Consider the following 20,400-nt stretch of genomic DNA (forward strand, 5'->3'; position numbering starts at 1 on the left):
CTCATGGGCTCAGCAAAACCAGAAGAGTATATGAAATATTCAGCATGTAACAGATAATTTTGCTGGGTCTTAAATGCAAATAATTAAGGAAGGAGGGGGAAATAATCTACCTCTTTTCATTTTTTCTGGCCTGATTAGCACTTAGTTTGGCTCCAACAGGGCCCTCCCATGGAGTGCAGGGCCCCTGTGCTTGCAGAGACTGAATGCATGCAGGTAACACAGGCTGGGCAGCAGGTTCGCTTCACCCATCCTGGGGGCTGGTCCCACTTGCTTGGGTCAGCAGCTGGCCAAGGGGCACACGTCAGCCCCTGCCAGTGCTCACTGGAGCTCACGGAAATCCCCCCGGCAGGGGGGATGCTCTGTACCCCAGGAAGGCAAGTCCAGATTAAGGCAGAAGGTGCAGCCAAACCCAGGACCAGCAGGGTAGCCTGAGTTGGCGGGAGCTGGGCAGCAGCCTTGGGGGCTGTGTGGGGCAGGCGGCAGGTTTCCCCCTTGGAGCATCCCCCAGGGGTGTCTGCTCAGGCACCTTTCTGTAGCAGCAGGTTGCTTCCCTTCCCCATGTGGGCTCAGCAACGTTGTGCAGGCTGCCTCCACCAGCCCAGGGAGGTGCTAACACAGACCCCCCCCCCGCCCCGACAAACATTTAAATGACACTGCTGCTAATTATTCCACAGCTGAATCTTTTCAGGGAGGCAGCCAAGCAATATGCTTAGCCCACAGTCTCAGTTTACCTCCCGCATCTTCCCAGATGGCCAAAGCCCCAACTGCTCCCAAACCAGCTGCCAAACACACTCTCTTCCCCCAAATGGCTTTCAGATGCAATTATGTGTTGTCAATACAAAATCTGTGGTGTGCTGAATGCAAAGAGCCAGCTGAATGGTTTTTAATATCAAAATAAATAACAGGGGGGTGACTGGGGCTGAGTGTGTTTTATTTATGGTCAGAGCTTATTCACTGAAAACTCTCTTTCACAGCCTAACTAAAGCTGACATGGTCTTTCCAGGCTGCTGCAACCCAGCACAGCAGGAGCGAGAGATCCCGCTACTGAGTTTAGGCAGAATGTGGGGCTTTGGTGTAAAGCGGGATGTGTGCCCGTGCCCGTGGCCATGCCTGAAGGGCTCCCGTGTACGTGCCTATCTGTGAGAGATCCGTGTGCATTTAAGCAGCAATGCCTAGGCTGGGATTTTTTGAAGGCTGCCAAATTGCAGTTGCCTGGATGTTTGCAGCTGAGGGCTGCTTAGAGGAAAAAGAGAGTGAGTGGGAACACACAGACAAACAGAAAGGTGGGCTGTTTTCCTGCCTGCCTGCTAACTCAAAGCTCAGGGCTTTCCCTGGGAGGGTGTGAGAGCGGAGCTGCAGTTCAACCCACAACACCCGGAGTGAACAAGGGAATCCTCCACAGGTGAGCGGGCTGGAGCAGCAGTGAACAAGCCCACTCATCTTTTCCCATGCAATGCCAGAGCAAAGGGGAACCTGAGTCCACAACAACCCATCAGCCTGATATCTCTCAGCCCAGCAATTTTCCCCCTTTCACCCTGCACCGTAGCCTCAGAGATGTGGGAAACCATATTCAGGAGCAGGGAGGGGAATGCACTGATCATGCAAAGGATTCACTGACCCTCGTTTGGGACGACTCACCAGTGGCTCTGCAAACCCCGAGCCACACAGCGACCACAGACACCTGCAGTGCCAACTTCAGCTGGAGCCGCGCTATCCGGGATGCCATCTTCACCCAGAACACAAAGGTGTGGGATGGAGGAGTGGTGTCAGGCATCGACTGGTGCCTTACGTCTCTTTGAGTGGGATGTGAAAATACAGTCCCCTCAGGAGCCTTTTCCTAGAGGACTTTCCATCCTATAGCTCAGTTTTCCCAGAGAGGTATCCCAGTTTCTACATCCACTGAGCCCCTCTCTGTCTCTGCAGTTTGTTCTGCACTGATGAAAGGGTTGTTGCTAGACAGGGCATAGCCATTTGTTCATTTTTTTGCCAGCTCTGGAGACCAGTGACCTTCTCTGTTCCAGGTCTGGATGGATGCAGGCACTCAGATCCTCTTCTCTTATGCCATTTGCCAGGGGTGCCTGACAGCTCTGGGCAGCTACAACAAATATACCAACAACTGTTACAGGTAAGAGGAGCCTGGATTCCTCACATCCTTCTGGAAATTTGCTCAGAGACAAACAGCGCAGAGCTGCATTTCAGGCAGGCTCTGTCCCCAGGAGAAACCTTGGGTTACGCTGCTTTGACTATTGAGCTGCTCAGTGTGGAAGCTGCAGAGGACTCTGTGTAGGGATGGAGAGTGGCTGAGGGAACACAGGAGCTCCAGAAAATGGCTTTAGTAGTGCTCTCCCATGTGAGTCAGCTTGGAAACGGGAGAGATTGGAGGAGGAATGAAAATGGAGTGTCTCCAGCCACTGTGGAGATACCACAGGCTATTTTGACAGGGTGAGTGAGCAGGGGTGGCACAGCCAGCTCTGCTGTCACTTGCTAGGCAGGGGAGATGGTACAAAGATGATGGCTGGGCCCCCTGTCTGCAGTGCTTTACTGCCATCAGGGTAATGTACTGCCAGTAGCATTCTGATCCTATCAAGAAGATTAATCAAGTCTGTCTGGCCTCCTCCTTGCCCTTGGATTACAGATCTATTTTATCCATGGCCTGACACGGAGCTCAGTGAAGCCATCAGGGCCATTTCTGACACCTTTCACAGAGCCCCGAGGAGTGGGGGCTTTGTTATTCCTTCATGTATTACTCCAGCATGGATGAGAAAATGTAATGGTACTCTGGCAACATCAATCACCTCTCCTTTTCTTCCATTCTCCAGTAGGTGCTGCCACGGCTGTTGGTCAGGCAATTAATACTTTCCCCTGGCTCTCCTGAAATGTACCTGTCACCAACAGGGCGGTGTGCTGACACCTTCCTCTAATGCCTTAGGTGCCTTGGACTGGCAGCTTAGTTCTGGGTGGCCCAAATGTGCTGGGTGTCCACGCTGCCCCATAGCAGCTGATGCTGTGGGTCTGCTCTGGCGGCTGCCCAGGCAGGACCCTGAGGTGTGGGGTTTCCAGCCCAGCCAGCTCAGACTGGTGCCCCATTTTCACAGGGAGTAAGTGCACAAAAGTTTCAGGATAAGTGGCATAGGATGCTCCAGCCTCCATCTGAGCATAGTTAATAAAGACAGTGTAGACACAACCCTTGTCAGGTGAGGATTTTTGTTAACCCATTAGTCCTTGTTTTACCAGACCTGCTGAACCTGTATGTGTTCATGCTTTCAGATGCTCCTCTTTCTTGACTATGTTTACTTTTGCAACCTCTCCCCTTTTCTAATTTGCTGTTTTCCTCATTTTCTCTTTGTTTTTCTTATTCCCTTGACTTCTGTCAACTTTTTTGTTGCACTGATTGTGGCATCCTATTCACAAGCCACTGGTGGTGCCTTATGTCTCTCTTTGTGCCACCTATAGTCCTATAGCTCTTGAACAGTGGGGTACAAGGTAGGTAGGCTGATTTTTGGCCCTGTTCTGTTTTAGGCTTTTTACTTCTAAGAGAGTTCAAGAGCAGCATTGCCGTTCCTTGGTCCATGCTGTCCGGCTGGGGAAGCTGAGTACAGATGTGATCCCATTCTGCAGTGGGAAACACCAATCTTTCTCTGGTCTCCTCCCTGCAGGGACTGCATCATGCTCTGCTTCCTGAACAGTGCCACAAGCTTCGTTGCTGGCTTTGCCATTTTCTCTGTGCTGGGCTTCATGGCTCAAGAGCAGGGTGTACCCATTGCAGAAGTGGCTGAATCAGGTAGGTTTTTCCAGGAGACTTCAGAGCCAAGGCAAAACAGAAAGCCTGACAGGGAGGGGACTTTTCTGAAGTGAAGCCTGGGATGTTATCTACGTTCTCTATCGCTGTGGGTGTCTGTGGCAAGGTCTGCAGGACCAGTGCTTCCCAATGTGGCTTTTAGCCCTGAGTGGGCAGGGAGCGGTAGTGGGGTGAGCTTTGAAGCAGTATGTGACCTCACTCTGTGCTGCAGGGTGGTGGCGGCAGGTGGTGGTGTGGGGGGCACTCATGGTCATCCTGCGGTCTGTTGGCAGGTCCTGGCCTGGCTTTCATAGCGTATCCAACAGCAGTAACGATGATGCCTGTGTCTCAGCTCTGGTCCTGCCTCTTCTTCCTCATGCTGATCTTCTTGGGACTGGATAGCCAGGTACAGCAAACACCCTCCTTATCTAACACCCAGGTGCCTGTCCCCACCCTGAGCACTCCCCAAAGCCATGGGAAAGAATAAGGTGGTTATGTGCTTTGCTGGTACCTCAAATACGTTCTCCACATTGTCCACAACACTTTCACAGTGTGGAAGCTCAGAGCCAGCGCTGATGGGAGGCCACTGATTATGTGTGCTAGTATCTCTGTTTGGCATCCTTCTCCCTGCGTGTACATGAGGATGTCCCAGCTACATCCCCTCCCCACTCTGTGCCAGCACCAAAACCTTGCACACTGCAGAGTGAGGCCCAGCACAGAGCAGGGCAGTCTGGGAAGGGGAATGGGGCTGTTTTCTCCCAGCTGCATCTCACCAGAGCAATCCCTGTGTGCTCTCCTTGCTGGTGTACCCATCTCTTACCCTCCCATACCCCTGTTATGCCAGGAGCAAAACCCAGCAGAGCACCCTGCAGAGTACAGTGTGCAACCTTGGCAAGCCAGCACAAGGGGACCGGGGGGGGTCTGCTTTGCAGAACCTCAGATCCTGTGCCTGGAGAATGATGTCTCTTTCCTCTGTTTCTCTGGGTCGAGGTCCCCTCCTGCCTCATCTCGCTTACAGCTCTGCCTCATGCTGGCTGGGCTGTCCCAGCAGTGGCTGATGTTCTCTTATGTATCCCATGGGTGATGTACACTGCAGGACTGAGAGCCATGTGGTGATAAGCAGGCATCCTGCCTAATGGTCTGCCCTGAAAGTCAGCAATTCACCTGAGGCACCCCCAGCCACCTGCTCTACTGGGTTGTCCCAGGCAGTAGTGGCGTATTTTGCAGCCAGTCCTGCTGTATGAGGGGTGTGCTTGATGTTGGGGTTGAGCTGTGCCCTCATAGTCACTTGGCTCCCCTTAGCTTCACAGTGGCAGGGAGAGCTCCCCTCTGTCACAAGGGTTCCTTGTGCTATCTCAGGTGCTTCCTTGCCCTGCTGGAGGGGTGCAGTCTGCCCCTTGCCTCCCCATCTCTTGGTCATTTCTGCTGTTCAGCAGTGTGCTGTGTTCGGTTTGAGGCAATCCATCACGCATCTCACAGTTCATCCTCCCAACAAGGGGCTGTACTTTTAAACCCTTTGGTCTGCAGCTCCAGAGGAGACCTCACTGATATACCAAGCTGTGTTTGGGTCCCTAGCAGTTGCAGCTGGCCCTTGGGGAAGCAAGACCAACAAAAAGAGAAAACAAAAAAATAAGGATTTGGGTGGCTGGAGGAAAAAAGGACAGTGAGAGGGAATGTGTGCTTGGGGAAGGGGAGACACTGGTTTTTCTAACCTGTCTTCTTCTGCAGTTCATCTGTGTGGAAAGCGTGGTGACAGCTATTATTGACATGTACCCAGGAGTGTTTCGCAAGAAGGGGCGTCGGGAGCTGCTGATCCTGGCTGTTGCAGTCATATGCTACCTGCTGGGCTTGTTGTTGGTCACTGAGGTAAGAAAGGAGTAGCTGGGGTACAGCCGAGCACCAGAAATGCCGCTAGACTGCTCTGGAGGAGTGGGCAGAGAAAGCAAGCTCGTCTTTGATGCTGTTAATTATCCTTCATTTCTAATGCATTACATGTTGTCTCTCACAGCCAGTGCTGCTTTTACCCTGCGTGATGCTAGTGTACTCACTGCATAACTGAGCCTTCCAGAGAGACGGTCCCGCAGCCCAGAGAGGCTGCCTGACATACAGCTTTGTGTAAATACCAGGCCTAGTGGCTAAAACAAGCTGAACTGCACAAGCAGAAGCTCTTCTAAGGGCAGAGAGCGTTTGCTGGCTGCTTTCCACAAGCAGCAGAGCAGTGGGAGGGAAGGCTGAGGGTAATGGCTGCACTGTAACCTTGCCTGAGCCAGTGGGGAGCCTGTGATCCCTGGGACCAGAAGCAGCAGAGCTGTGTCGGTGCAATGCTATGCGCACAGTATTTGCCCTGCTCTGCAGCTAATAGGCAAGCACCTCGTCCTGCACAGTGGTGTGCTGTGCGTGCATACTGCATGCTTGGGCAGGGGTCTTAGTACTCCTCTGTGTTGCCTCCATGTGCTGTGTAGTGACAGCTAATTCCTGCTAAACCTTTTAGGCACTGCTGAATGATCCTCCAACAGGATCCTGGCTAAGGATTTGCTGAAGGCAGCTCCCACTGTGACCAAGAGAGCTTTGAGTGAAACTGCGTTAAAGGTTCCCATGGCTTTTGCATGGCCCCTTGCATGGAGGCACCTACTCCCATCATTGCAGGATGTCACCTCATACGTGGTGGGAAGGAGGAGTAACTGCTCTGCTTCTCTGGCAGCGTCTAGAGCCCTTCAGCACTATTTGAAAGCATCTGCTTGACTTGTATTGGAGGGGCTTTCTCTTTGAGAAAACACATGAAAGTATGAGAGGAGTCATCCACTGACCTGTAGAGGTAGCTGATGGCAACTATGCTGGGCTCAGCTCAAAGACAGAGGCAGCAGGGAAGCCACATGCCTCTGCCATTGCAGGGCTTGGACCTTGAGCAATATATAAAGATGGGTGCAGCTAAATGAGGTGTCTGAACATCCTGATCCTCAGGATCCCAATTTCTTGGGTGCAAAGTTCTGCACTGCTACATGGTATTTTGAAATAATGCTGGAAACTTGCTAACTGATTTAAGCAAACAAACTGGCTCCTGCTCCTGCAGACATAGAAGCCAGCCTAGCCCAGCAGTGTCATAAAATGGGCATGAAATGCTCTCCCGTCACCAGGCCTGACTGTCTTTTTGGGACAGAGTGTGGGCATCCCCAAGAGAAGGCTCTTCTTCTCCCACCTGCTCTAGATGCAGTGTTTCTGCTGCTATTCTTCTGCTTGCCTCAGTCATTTTTCCCTCACATGGAATAGTCCTGCCATGACTCTCTGCTCTCTACTTCTTCAACAGGGTGGGATGTACGTCTTCCAGCTCTTTGACTACTATGCTGCCAGCGGCACGTGCCTGCTCTTCCTGGCCATTTTTGAAGTAATCTGTATAGGATGGGTCTACGGTAAGTGGAAGACAAAAACCTGTGTTGCTCTTTCTCAAAGCAAGGATGGGGGGTTGAGAAGTGGGAGTGGAGAGAAAAATTCCTTAGGGGGCAAAGAAATGCTGTAATTACCCTCTTTCTTGTCTGGTTTCCACTGTGTTTCCTTGCAACATTTCTTAATTGCTCCACATTTAGAGTAGGAATGGTTTTTCCCTCTCTGAAGGTTCCTCATGTTGAACTACCTTACTGCTCTTCCCATTTGCCCTTTGAATTAGAAAATCAGCTATAGAGGAATGACTGCTGTTCTTTGGTCTCTGGTACTGTCTGCTTACATTGTGCCTTTAGCTTACTCCTGTCAGTTAATTTAACACAAAATACTGGGATGCAGACTTGTTGTGTGTTACTTCTGCGACGATACATGCTTCCTGTTTGCATGGGCTGGGATGGCACTCCTAAAAGAAATGGGAGAGGCTGCTTTGGCTCTCAGTGAAGTCTGTAACTAAACTACTCAGGAGCAGGATTAAACTGAGCTCCACGAACAATCAGAAGGAAACCAACAGCTTGTTAGTCTGTGCAGTAAGAAGAGTATCCTGTGATATCCTACGGGAGATCTCTTCCCTGCTGAATGGTGCCTGAGCACACAGGCTGCAGTTTGTCTCCCTGAAGCTCGCGTCGAGGCTGGTGGTTTTCGGGCAAAGGGTCTAGCTGTGTGTCATGCAGAGCAGCTGCTCTCTCTCCTTAGCTTCATGGAGCTACAGAAGCTCAGTACCTGTAAGGACTGTGCAAACCTATAGTAGATGTCAGCTTAGAGCAGACCCTCAACATCCCACAAACACGCATCTGCTGGCTCCTAGCTACACCAAGCAGCGTGGCCATCCTAACCTAAGGAAAAGATTGCAGGCATGAGCATCATGTTGTGTCTCTTTCAGTGGCCAGCAGTGGATGCTCAGGAAGAAGTATAATAGCAGAAAAGTTAGCAATAATACTTTCTGCGAATATTCTTCCAGTTTCTAACAACTTATTATAGAACCAAAGAATTGTTTTGGTTGGAAGGAACCTTTAAAGGTCACCTAGTCTACCCACCCTGCCATGGGCAGGGACATCTTTCACTAGATCAGGTTGCTCAAAACCCTGTCGAACCTGACCTCGAACACTTGCAATGGTGGTACATCCACAATTTCTCTGGGCAACCTGTTCCAGTGTCTCAGCACCCTCATTCTAAAAAATTTCTTCCTTACATCCCATCTAAATCTACCCTCTTTCTGTTTAAAACTGTTACCCCTTGTCCTGTCACTATGAGCCCTAGTAAAAGGTCTCTCTCTTTCTTACTTTATATATTGAAAGGCCGCAACAAGGTCTCCCTGGAGCCTTCTCTTCTCCAGGCTGAACAACCCCAACTCTCTCAGCCTTTCTTCACAGGAGAGGTGTTCCAGCCCTCTGATCGTTTTCACAGCCCTTCTCTGGACCCACTCTAACAGGTCCATGTCTTTCTTGTGCTGGGGATCCCAGAGCCAGATGCAATACTCAGCTTGTTGCCCAGGGATTTCCAGAGCCGGAAGTAAAATCTATTTGTTTCTTTTTTGTTAATTTTTCCAGTTGACTCGGGTAAGCATTTATCATCCACAAAATGCTGCAGCAAGGAGCTCTCTCCATGACTTGGTCAGGTGTTGTGTGAGGAGTCACTATCTTTTCCTTCTTTTGAATCTGCCACCTGCTGCTTTCATTTGGTGCCACCTTTGTCTTATTTTAGAAGGGACAGCGAACAGTCAGTCCCTGTGTGTTCTCTTTGGTGCTTACAGTTTTATAGAGGTTGCATTGTCTGTGGTGCATTTGCTGATGAAGAGGTTATCAGTTTCTCCAAATGCTTTATGTACAGCAGGAGCCAATTGCTAGTCTGGATGGACTCCTCTCTTACTGAAATGGTAGCAGGTCCAGCTGCTTGGGCTTCACCTCTGCGGAATGCAAGAGAAGCAGATCTGTAAGAGAGATTTATTCTAGAGAGATGTCCTGCAAGGGAAGCTCACTTGAGAGCTTGCAATAGAAGACCCTGGCCAGGTTTTAATTTGAGTTGCCTTCTACCCAGTCCCTGTAGGATTTACAGGGGGATGGAAATTCCCATCCATCTGTGACAGGCCTTCATCATCACCATGCTCTGTTACACTGAACTGAATTATGCTTTAATGTATAGAAGCCCCCTGCCGTTTTTACGGTCACACAGGCCACATGCCTTTTCCGTCGACCCCTGGAGAAGAGCAATGGCAGACAACGAGCAGCAGGAGAGGTGATGCTGCCCCAGCAGCCTGGAAGGGGGACAGAGCAGCTGGGGTTTGGGAAATGGCCCTTTCCCTCACCACCATGGGTTCATTTTCCTCACTCAACACAGCAGGATTTTACCCTCTTGATGTTCTGCTTTCTATCCATTGGTCTGATTCTGGTCCAAAATGTAGTCAGAGGGCCAAGGTGAGGCATCTTAGTGAAAAAAAAAGTGCCTGGTGCCAATTAATGTTTTTTTTTCCCAGTCTCAGAATTGGCAGGGATGAGCCTCTTGCTTACACTGTGAAGAATTACAGCATTTTTGCTAACACAAATACGCGTTCTGAGTTTCCCCTCTCCCAGCACATACACCAACCACCCACCACTTGGCAGCTTCCCTCTGCTGCCAGGCAGCTGCTCTCACAAAGATCGCAGGATTTCCTCATGTACTGCTCTCTGCCTGTCAAAAGATCGCGCAGCATCAGACCTAGAGGGGAGTGCTGGAAGGTTTTGGTTTTTTTTTCCCCCCTTCTCCTCTCTCCCTTCCACTTTGGGACAGGCAGCCCTCATGTAAGCAGGCATGGGTTTTGAGCACTGGGATTCACAACATGGTGCCACTGAAACGTGCTGCAGGGAGGATGTTTTCCAGGCAGTCACAGCATGCACATTAAGATTAGCTGTTCCAGGAGAAAGCAAGTGCCTCCATCACTGCAGGAGAGCCGGGGCTGAAACCATTAGGACTGTTTACAAAGCTAAAGCAAACTGATGCCAGTGGGTACCTGTGGGTGGCCCTAGGGTGAACCCGTGTTGTGCTGGTATAAATCTTTCTCTCGCTCTCTTGCTCACATGCAGTGTGGCTACCAGAAGCAGCAGCTTCCTTCTGCCTGGATCTTGCTGGTTGGGCTTGCTCTGGCTGTGTGTGCTTTATCCTCTCGGATGCACCGGCTACAGGCAAACTTACACGCTTATTTATGGACCATAAGGGGCCTGCTCTGTGCACTTGGTACCCAAAGGCTGCGCACTTGTTGCAGTGCCACAATGCCTCTGCTACTGGCATTTTTGCACAGGTTTGGTGCGGATGTTGATGCTGCAGGTTTGAGACAGATCCAAGCTCAGCACTATGGCATAGAGCAGGGGTCATCACCTATTGAAATCCTGTGGATGAAATTTGATATAGATGAACACAAATAAATGTGGCTTGGGAGAAAAGATTTAAAAGGGAGGGCTTTTTCATAGATTGCAGAATAGCAGATCTGTGAAACTCACTGTTTCTAGACATCGTAAAAAAAAATTAAAAATCTTTGTCCCTTTCTGTTTGGGTATCACTTGCGGTTGTTAAAAGCTACATAAAATGAGAAGGGCTCCGTAAGGACAAGACATAAGAATTTAAGCAAATCTCTAGTTGGGTTCATGTGAAATTTATTCCCATGCATTTATGTAGCAAAATTAAATGATTTGTCAGAAAAGCATGCAACAGCTTTGAAGGTATATAGGATTGGTCAGCACAAGAGAAGTGGTACCAGCATGCATGGATAACTGCCCTGTGCCTGCATACCGTTCTTCCTTGTCTTGCGATATTGGGGATAACAGCCAACAACTTTGTTCATTCCAACAAAAATCTCTTTGGGGAAATCTTTATGGTTTTCTCTGCAGGAGCTTTATCTAATCCTTTTAACGTGCTGGGAAGAAAGGGGGGCTGCAAGCGTCCTCCAGCTTCTAATTTTCTCAAAAAGCCAATGTTAAGTGATTGAACTGATGACTTCTTAAGCTTGATGATTACTTTTTCATCTGCCTGCGAAATGTAGAACATGTAAAACCTCCTGTTCATACTCTCTGAGGACGTTCATGTCAGTCCCCACAGTGTTTCATCACATCACCTACTGACTGCCACAGTGGGTGTGGAAATGCAGGACCTGATGGTTGTACTATAGAGAATAGGGATAAGGAGAGGTAGAGGCACACCGTAACTAACAACATAAGCTTTGGGTTGTTTTCTTGATGGGGGATGGATGTCTGTTGTGTCTTTCTTCTTGTTTGGCATCTTTTTATTTCTTTAATTGCCATGTCTCTTCCACTAGATCCTAAATTTGCAGTGAAACTTTGGCTTCCACAAAGTTGTATTACAAATGAATTTATCTGTCGTATGTCTGACATCGCAGTGTGTTTCTGTGGAAACACTGTATGGTATAAGAGACTCTGCTATGCTCATTTTCTAAACTGCAAGTCGCATCATTTATATCTCTCTTCTTTTTCTTTCACCCTGTGGAAGATTTTGGCTTTTTGGCAACATAAATTTTTTATACCATCTCCCTTTCATCCCCAGTATATTTTCAGAAATGCTATCTGAAGCCTCATGATATTTACAGCTTGGAAGTTTTAGGTTCTGTTCTCTGGTGTAGGCTGGGCTCCCACACTAGGCTGTGTCCCCCTTGGTATGCCACAGCTTGTTGTCTTTGCTTGAGGCTACTTGTTAACTTGCCAACTCAAGATGGGAACCATCTCAGGTTCAAAGAACCTGCCCTCCCCAGCCTAAATACTTCAAAAAGCTGGGTTTAAAAGAGCTTTCCTGTAAACATTAGTCATGGGATATAGAAAATAATGCAAAGAATTACAAAAAAGAAAAGCACACATAATGTGCTTTTGTCAAAGTCATATATTTAAAGGAAACATAATACGGCAATTTAATGCTAAGACATAAAAACCACAAACCAAAATAAAACTCACAAAACCCCAAACACTCGCAAGTGTGGCCAGTCCTCTAGGCCTATATTTTGCCCAGCCCAGCCTTCTGGTATTAAGATGCAAAGAAGCAAGGTGTCATCATGCTTGCAGGTGAGAACTGTGGCATGACCTTGAGTTCACAGCGAGATGAACACTCCTAAAGGCAGAGCCCTTCTTTATCAGCTAAGCACTGTGATTAAACTTCAATAAGACAAATATGGCATTATTTCATCCTAGAGGTGCTTAATCGGTAACCCTTTCTATGGACAGTCTAGCTCCATTTTTTTATCTGATATTGTTACTCTATTTTACCTGAGGCAGTCCAATATAGTACCTCTGGTTAGCTCTAGTTAGGAAGAAGTTAGGGCATCTTATGAATGACTTTTTGATTCTTCTTCATTTTACATCTTTCTTTGGCCAACATTAGGCTCTTGTTCCTTGGAGACATCTTAGAGCTTGCTATAAGGTCTGCTGAAGTCCATCTGCATTTCGCTGTCTCCTCTGTATACCATTGCATACATTTCCTCTTTGTGCTTTGGGTTGGGAAGAGTCAATGGATAGGGTCTGGCCAGTGGCAGGACTTTTAGATGCTCCTCAGAGATATATCCCACTCTGGTGCACCATGAGATTCAGGTGGGTCCCGCATACTGTGAACAACATAATCTAGTAAGTGAAACTAATGAGAGGTGAAGAAGGAGATCAGGCACCCACAGGACAGCTCCCATGGGACAGTACAGCAGCACTTGCAGATGGAAGATTTGGTTTCCAGCAGAGTTTGGATTGCCAGGTCTTCTGGGTTTATGCCAAAAATAAAATATTCTGTGGAAAGCAGGCTTTTGATGATAGGGGAAATGCTTAGCTCAGTGGGGATTCTTGACATGACTCCCCTGGTGTGCCAGTCTGGTTACAAAGAGAGGGGATTTTTGGTGTGCCTCGCTCTCTTTGTTCCTTTTAGAACTCTGGGCTCACACAATCCCATGTGGTCAACCTGCAAGAGCTTTCCCTTGCTGACCTATAAACCAGGCATCCCTGCTTGCCTTGGGCCGGTCCTTACCAGCCCTTAGTGGCCCATGGGCTGCATCCTCTCACTTACAGCTGCTACTGTGTGAGGGACAGGGCATTTCTTCTATATCAAGCTTTCTGATAACTTCTGGCTGAAGTTAAAAACCTTCATCTGTATTTAGCCACAGATGAGCCTTTTCAATGCCAGAAAAGCCCATTACGTGTTGCTATATTATTAGGATAGCTGCATTTTTGCCAGGAGTAAACACTGAGGATGAAGAAAGTTGGGATCTAATGTGAATAGTAGTTGAAGGAAACAACAATGACCTGAACTCTGACTTTGTCTCTGTGCTGGTTGGTGGCCAAGGTGCCAACCGCTTCTACGACAACATTGAGGACATGATTGGTTTCCGGCCATGGCCTTTGATCAAGATATGCTGGCTGGTGGTCACCCCGGGTCTGTGCTTGGTAAGTGCAATTATGACAACATGGTATATTATTCTAGGTCCCTGGCTTCTCGGTAGAAAATGTTGATTTGTCTTCAAGGTGCTCCTGTAATTTTTTCAAACTGCTATGGAGAAACAGAAACTTGTCCATAGCTGAGGTGGCAATTTATTTCCTTTGTAAAGCCTTATCTTTTGCCTGGAAAATTAATTGAGCCTGAAAAACCACTTGTTTACTGTGAAGGCAAGGGGAAATGTATCCTCCAAGTCTGGTGAGGTTTGGTCAAATTACTTTTAAATAGAAGACCAGCGAGATTTACCCTTTTCTGAAATACTTGCTTCAGCCTGTGTTCCTGTGACCTCCTGTGGTTCATAAATATCTTTCCACAGCCATTTGCTTTCTATGTTATTAAATCTCTTTCAAAACCTCTGTGACAACTGTGTTTAAAGAAAATACACCCTAAGTCAGGCAAGTTCTTGCCTGTTTTGAGTTTCTGTCCAGTCTTGCTCTACTGACTTTTACATGATTTCTGAGCCAAATTCTGCTCCTGCATCTGATGTTGAGAGTTGTTTTCTTTGACCTCAGTGGGAACATAGATGGGATCTATAGCTACAGCTTACAAAAGAGTTCTAGTCCTTTGTCCTCAGGCTTCAGCAGGAGTTGAATATCAGGGAAATTTTCAAAGCAAGCCTGATCCAGCCCAAATCATCTGAGAGCTCTGTGGCTAGAGAGCCTCAAGAGGGGTAAATCTGTGCCTGCATGGTACTTCTGGAGGGCTTCTGCCAGGGACAACAACAATTCCTGACTTTGATATGAATAAATGGCTGTCTCAATGTTGCTGGACCCTCAAAGCTGCTGCCAACTTTGCTTAGGTTGAACCCTTAAGAAACCTGAAGGCTTTACACTGCAGAGAAGCCTGTCCCTGGCTCTGAGATAACTCCTTGTGTGGTCAGCATGCACCAAGCTCTGCCTCACTGCAGCTAGCAAGGTCCATGCTAGCTCATGCAAGACATCACACTTACTGCCACCCAGCCAGTGCTTGCAGAGCGGCCAGGCTGCCTGGCTTTGCTGCTCCCTTTGCTCTGGCTATGTCTGTGTTTTCTGCTCCCCAGGCTGTCTTCCTGTTTTCCCTCATCAAGTACACGCCCTTGAAATACAACAATTCCTACATGTACCCGACCTGGGGCTACGTGGTGGGCTGGCTGATGGCACTCTCCTCCATGGTCTGCGTTCCTCTCTATGCCATCTTCATCCTCCTGAAAACCAAAGGACCCCTGAAGCAGGTACTGGGATTGTGGTCACTGGGCGAGTTGCTGCTGCTTTCCCCAGACGGCTCATGGGAAGGGTCCCAGGGAAGATGTATGTGGCACATTTCTCCTCTGAGAAGGCAAGGGGGGTGAGAGTGGCCCTTCCCCAGAATGCCCTGTAGCTCTTGCTGGCAATTTAGAGGGCTTGGAGAGTCTCAGCACGGCTTCCAGGGTGATCATCAAATGTCCAGAGTCTCCCATGAGACGTTGCACCACCGTGCTCAGTGCACTATGTAGACATATGCAGAGCGTCTCTAACACTGGCTCCACTGGGTGGCAGAGGACCCCCTCAGTGTGGGCTACCTGAGGCCACAGGCTGATTGATTTGGTTTATGGTTCAGGTGATCCTGCTGGCCATGTAAGTAAAGATGGCATGCCACCACCTTTGCCTCCTCTTTCGTTACTGACTAGTGCCAGTGCAAACCAGGTGCAAAACCGGGATCTTCTTTGCCTTTACTTGCCCCTGCTCCCCTTTTAGTCCTGGGTTGGGACTGTGTTATTTTCTCTGAAGAAATGACATGTGGCTATTAAAGGGGACATGCTCATAGAGCTGTAAAGGTCTACCCTGTGCCATCCCAAGCCTGTCCTCTTTCACTGTAGATACCTTGTCCTAGGAAGAAGTGTGTCTAGGAAGATGGTGTTATGGAGATGACACCCCACCTGACCCAAGAAGAAAGACCTGAGTGATGTACAGTGCATATACATTTCTGCACAATTTCTCTTCTGGTCCTTCCCCATCCACACTGACTGTAGGCTCATCTGCAGCTGGTTCGGGTGGGGAGCAGGTGAAGAGGGAACAGGAGCATCCCTGTGGCTGTGGCATAGACATGACAGTCACATTGTGGGGTCATGGGGAGGAGGAACCTGCACTGCCAATACAGCCAGAGTTTAGCTGGGTGCAGGATGTTCTCGTTGGCTCCATTGTCTCGGAGACTGAATCTGTGCCCACGGGGGCTCTTGCTGGCTGAGAGATGTGACTTGATAGGGAGTGACAGGAGTTGTGGCAGAGCTGGCTAATGCCCATCTCAGGCTCAGGAGAAGATACAGTGCAACGCCCAGGCAGGAACTGTAGCAATAAAAGTCCTCAGTGACGCAGTAAGAAGGGCACAAGTCATGCAGGCAGGGAGGTGGAGGAGAAGTACGATGCTATGAAATAGTACCTGTTTAGCTGCCTTTGGCCCTTGGGTCTCCTGGTTGCTGTTGGTGGCCATGAAGAGATGACAAGGTTGGGAGGGAGCTGAGAGATTTGCACCTCCCAATATGAGGAACTCCAGGTGAATCTTGTGCCAAGGTGCTGTGATATGATTTGCCCCAAATTCAGACATTGAGTCCCGCCTCTTATAGCCCTCTCCTGTGCGCCGGGCCATTTAGCGGTAATGCATCTGTCCTTTTCTGTGGCTGGTTTGAAGAGTTTGACTGGGTGGCTGACAACATGTCTGACTCCCCACAGCTCTGAGTTTTCACATGTCTAAATGAGGACCTGGAGCTGTCAGTGAAGTAATTGCCTGAACATCCTGCCTGCTAAACAAGCAATATTTCTTACCTGTTGCAAAGTGCTTTGAGCCTTTGGACTGAAATGTGGCTGTGGGTAGTGTTAATGCTTATTTTACAGCACCTCTGAGGAACTGATTTGGCCAATTTCAGATTGAGGGTTTTCCTATTTGCCCTGGTTTAGATGATATTAGTTGTAATTTCCAGGGACTTCGCAGTTATACTAGTATGAAGAAACTTCCAAGGATGGCATGTAGGCATGTAGGAAGGGATCAGCTGCTAAGCCTGGGCTGATGCAGGGAAGAATCAAAGCCAACCACACGGTACCTCCTGGAATAGCTCCTCCTGTTTTGAAAACAGGTTTTCTCAAAATATACCTGTTCCCTTTTTCTAGTCACACCCCAGAAACGTACTGAATTCATTTCCTGACACAGATGCTTCCAGGAACAGTGCCTTTCAACTGAATATTGCAAACCATTCACTGAAAGCAAGTTTGTAATTGGTAATTATGATCAGTCACTGTGAAGAACTGATTCATCTTGTTACACTTGACTGACCAAGAAACACAAATGTTGTTTCCTGATGTGTCTGATTAAGAAAGCTCAAGCTCCAAAGACTGAAAATTCACAATGAACTGCTCACAGAGTAGCTGCAGGCCAAGGCCAATTTCAGAAATCATGGGGCAAATCCTTTTGAATAAATGAGCAAAATCCAGGATTCTGGCAGGCACTTCACAAGGAGTGGAAGCACTGAAATTAATCCAACGAGTCATGGATGAATTGCCTGCTCTGCTTGTGATGCGCTCTGCAAGGGAGGAGCATGCGCTGGCCTGAACAGCTTATGATGGAAAAAGTTAGTAACTGTGGAAGTCGGTATTCAGCAGGGAAGTGACACACTGGCCCATGGAGCCGGGCAGGTGGCTGCAGGACACTGTGTGTTACTTGGTTTTGGGAGGAGCCCAGCTGCTCAGGAAGGTGTGTGGTACCAGAGGGGCTTCAAAAATGGGATGAGAAAGACCAGAAACTCACAGAAGCTGTCTCTGTGGGCCAGCACCTTTTGCCCAAAGAGCTCAAAGTGCTTTGAGTTTTTTAAGAATAAACTCCCCAAAGCTGACACAACACTACGTGAGTGTGGAGCAGCCTGCAGCACCCCTGCGTTGCAGAGGACAGGGGGAGCTAAGGGCAGGCAGCTGCCCCACAACCCCTGCCTGCACCGTCGCAGTTTCTCCAGCTGGAAGAGGGGAGTTGGGATGGGTTGGGGGCAGGAACCAGCCTGCAGAGGGACTGCTTTACCAGGGAAGTGCTACTGAGGTAGGTATCATCTGCCACCCTCTTTTGGACCATAGCAGGAGATGCCCAGCACTTTCTGATGGTCAGACCATTTGGAAGGCTCCACAGCTCCCACCAAAGTCAATGGGAAGCATGGCAACTTGGCACAGGGAAACAAAAAAAAGGGCTTTACGGAGTTTTTTCCATGGCCACAGGAAATGTCTGTGGGGCTAATCGTTAACATCCTTTCTCCCAGAAACATGTCTGTGAGGAGCCCTGTACATGGGGTTGTCAGGCCACGGCCCGGGTTTGAGCCCAAAGGTGGAATAATTGTCACGAAGAGCAGTTAAAGTGAGCCTGCTCTCCTTCTTCTCCCTTTCATAGCCATTCTGCGGCAGAGGAGCTGGGAGCATTAGCTCTCTAGATGCCTTTGCCCCCAGCAATGGCTGTGGATCACTACTGGGTGTCAGTTTGTTTATCAGCTTAATTAACAGAGACTTCCTCTCCGCAGCGGCTGACACAGCTGATTTCCCCAGCGGAGGATCTGCCGCAGCCAAAGCAGCCCATGGCGGGTCTGTCCAAAGGGAAGCACAAGGGATGGTCTCCTCCAGTCCAGGAGGTGCTCAGCATCACAGAGAGAGAAACCCACTTCTAAGGCACTGGGGATGTCTCCTCCATACCCTGGACTGATTCGCTCTCTCCTTCCCGAAGTGGTTTCTTTTCTCTCCTGGGCTCTTCCCTTCTCTCCTTCACATCTGAGACAGAAGCACCTGGGACACGCTCTCCTGCCAGCCAGCTGGTTGCACCCACCAGGGACAGCAGTTCTTTTGACTCCCTGGGGACAACTCTCCCTGCCAGCATCTGGGGAGAGAGCAACACGCTTTTGTCAGAAGTGTCCTCCAGTACTGACACCGGTGCGGAAGAGAAAAACAATGTATTAACAAAAAAAGAAAAGAAAAAAAAAAAAAAAGCGGTCGTGTTGGGAGGAGGAAAGGAAACCACAATGGTGAGAGAGAGCAGAGAATAAAGGTGTGCAGGAGCAAAGTTAGGGATGCAAAGGCACAAAACGATGGGGCGTTAGCACAGGGAATAAGTAAGTTGGTTCAGAAGTACATAAGAAGCTGGAGGATGACAAAAGAAAGTGCATTGCTAGGTCACCTACATACGAGGGAGAGGGAGCCAGGAACATATCAGCAATGATAAAAGGAGGCTGCAGTGTTAGTAGCTACGGCTTCAGTTGTCACTGAAAGGGAAGAGAGTGACAGGGTGCTCGATACAATCATAGTTGATGACTGATCTCAAGGCAGTCTCAGGATGGAAAGGGGGTGAGGAATGTCCTACCTAGGGGACTTGCTCTTGGTCAAAACTACATGGCCCAGTGAAAACACATCCGAGAGTGAAACAGCTGAACATTTGACAATTCTTTCAGAAAATTCATGGAGTGTAAAAAAAATGGGTAAAAAAAATGGGTAAAAATTCATGGGTAAAAAAAATGAGCTGCAGCACAGCAGGGAGAAATGAGACCCTGGGGACTGCATGCCCACAAATTTAACTGCACTGCTGGGGCATTTTGTAGAGGAATTAATGAAGGAGTTGATGGGCCTGATTCTGTGCTGCAGAGTAGCTTTGGGGTGAGGATGGGAGAAGGATTGCGCTCCCTCGGCTTTGCTGCAGATGACTGCTCGGGGGACAAGACATAATCAGGTGCAATAATCATAAGCTCAGGCAAGATAAAGCGATAATTAATAGGTAAGATGGGTTCATTGGAAGCAGATTGTGTCAAATTAAAGGTCTCTTGCTGCCAAGGTAGTCAGGAATGTGAGGCGATGACTGGGAGGGATTGCACTTGGATGCAGCGTTTGGTGCGGTGCCACACAGCTCTGTCCTGTGGAGGCTGCAGCTGTAAAACTCCCTGCCAAAACCTGCTTGAATACCTATCAGAATTTCACAGTTAAAACCACAGGAAAAGACAGTGGCAAGATCCCCGCAGGAGCTTTGCTGTGGACGAGGGCATATGCACCAGTGCACGGCTGTGTTGCAATAGTGGCGCATCAAACCATGCCGGAGAATGGCCATTAAAAAGAATCAGAGATGCCACAGGCTCCTTTCCCTTGTTCCTCGTTCCAAGTAATTGCTTTTCCCTGTGCTATGTGGAGATAAACCACCAGCACTGAAAGTAAGCGGGAAAATCGGTCCTCATCTGTGCAATGCAGTACCTATTCCAATTGCTATGGGAACCTTATCTTTTGCAGTTTCCTGTGAGTTTAACTGGTGAATTAACATAGGGCAATCTTTTCCCCATTTAATTTCCTTTCCTTTAAAAACTAAAAACTGTTGGTGAAATGAACACTGAAATTCAAGTATCAAAATTTGTACCTCTCTGGGACATTATCATTTCATTGGAGATGATTTACTGTAAAAGGCAGAGATAGGTGGCAAACCTCATTCTTGTTCCCTGCAAAGGACTGCAGCACCACATAAGATACCATTTATTTTATTTTTATTTTTTAAAAAGCTGAATATCACATTGCAGCAATAGTCGTGGGAAGAGCTTAACATCCAGAGGCTTGCAGTCGGGCCTCATGGTGAGTATTTTGGTGTTCTTTCCTCTCCCTCCCAGCAGTGCTGCTCACGATTTGGTGGGGGGAGCAGCTCCCTGCAGCGGGTCTCTACATGCAGCCAGAGCAAAAGCCAGTGGCTGCCACCAAGGAGCAGCAGTGCCAGGGTGGCACAGCCCGGTCAGCTGGAGG

General features: G+C 48.6%; 1 protein-coding gene across 1 annotated transcript in view; it reads left to right on the forward strand.

The window, feature by feature from the left end:
- Positions 1-18,305, forward strand: part of SLC6A12 (solute carrier family 6 member 12) — a gene marked incomplete at both ends in the record, with an annotated part of 30,575 nt that extends 12,270 nt beyond the window's left edge. Inside the window, 8 exons of the mRNA XM_082309995.1 lie at positions 2,022-2,125; positions 3,657-3,781; positions 4,072-4,184; positions 5,507-5,644; positions 7,083-7,185; positions 13,508-13,608; positions 14,697-14,867; positions 18,162-18,305. Coding sequence (XP_082166121.1) covers positions 2,022-2,125; positions 3,657-3,781; positions 4,072-4,184; positions 5,507-5,644; positions 7,083-7,185; positions 13,508-13,608; positions 14,697-14,867; positions 18,162-18,305 — 999 coding nt within the window. The remainder of the gene's footprint in view (positions 1-2,021; positions 2,126-3,656; positions 3,782-4,071; positions 4,185-5,506; positions 5,645-7,082; positions 7,186-13,507; positions 13,609-14,696; positions 14,868-18,161) is intronic.
- Between the last annotated feature and the right edge of the window lie 2,095 nt (positions 18,306-20,400).

This window comes from Platalea leucorodia, assembly GCF_965183815.1.
Source record: "Platalea leucorodia genome assembly, chromosome: 4".
NCBI lineage: Eukaryota > Metazoa > Chordata > Aves > Pelecaniformes > Threskiornithidae > Platalea > Platalea leucorodia.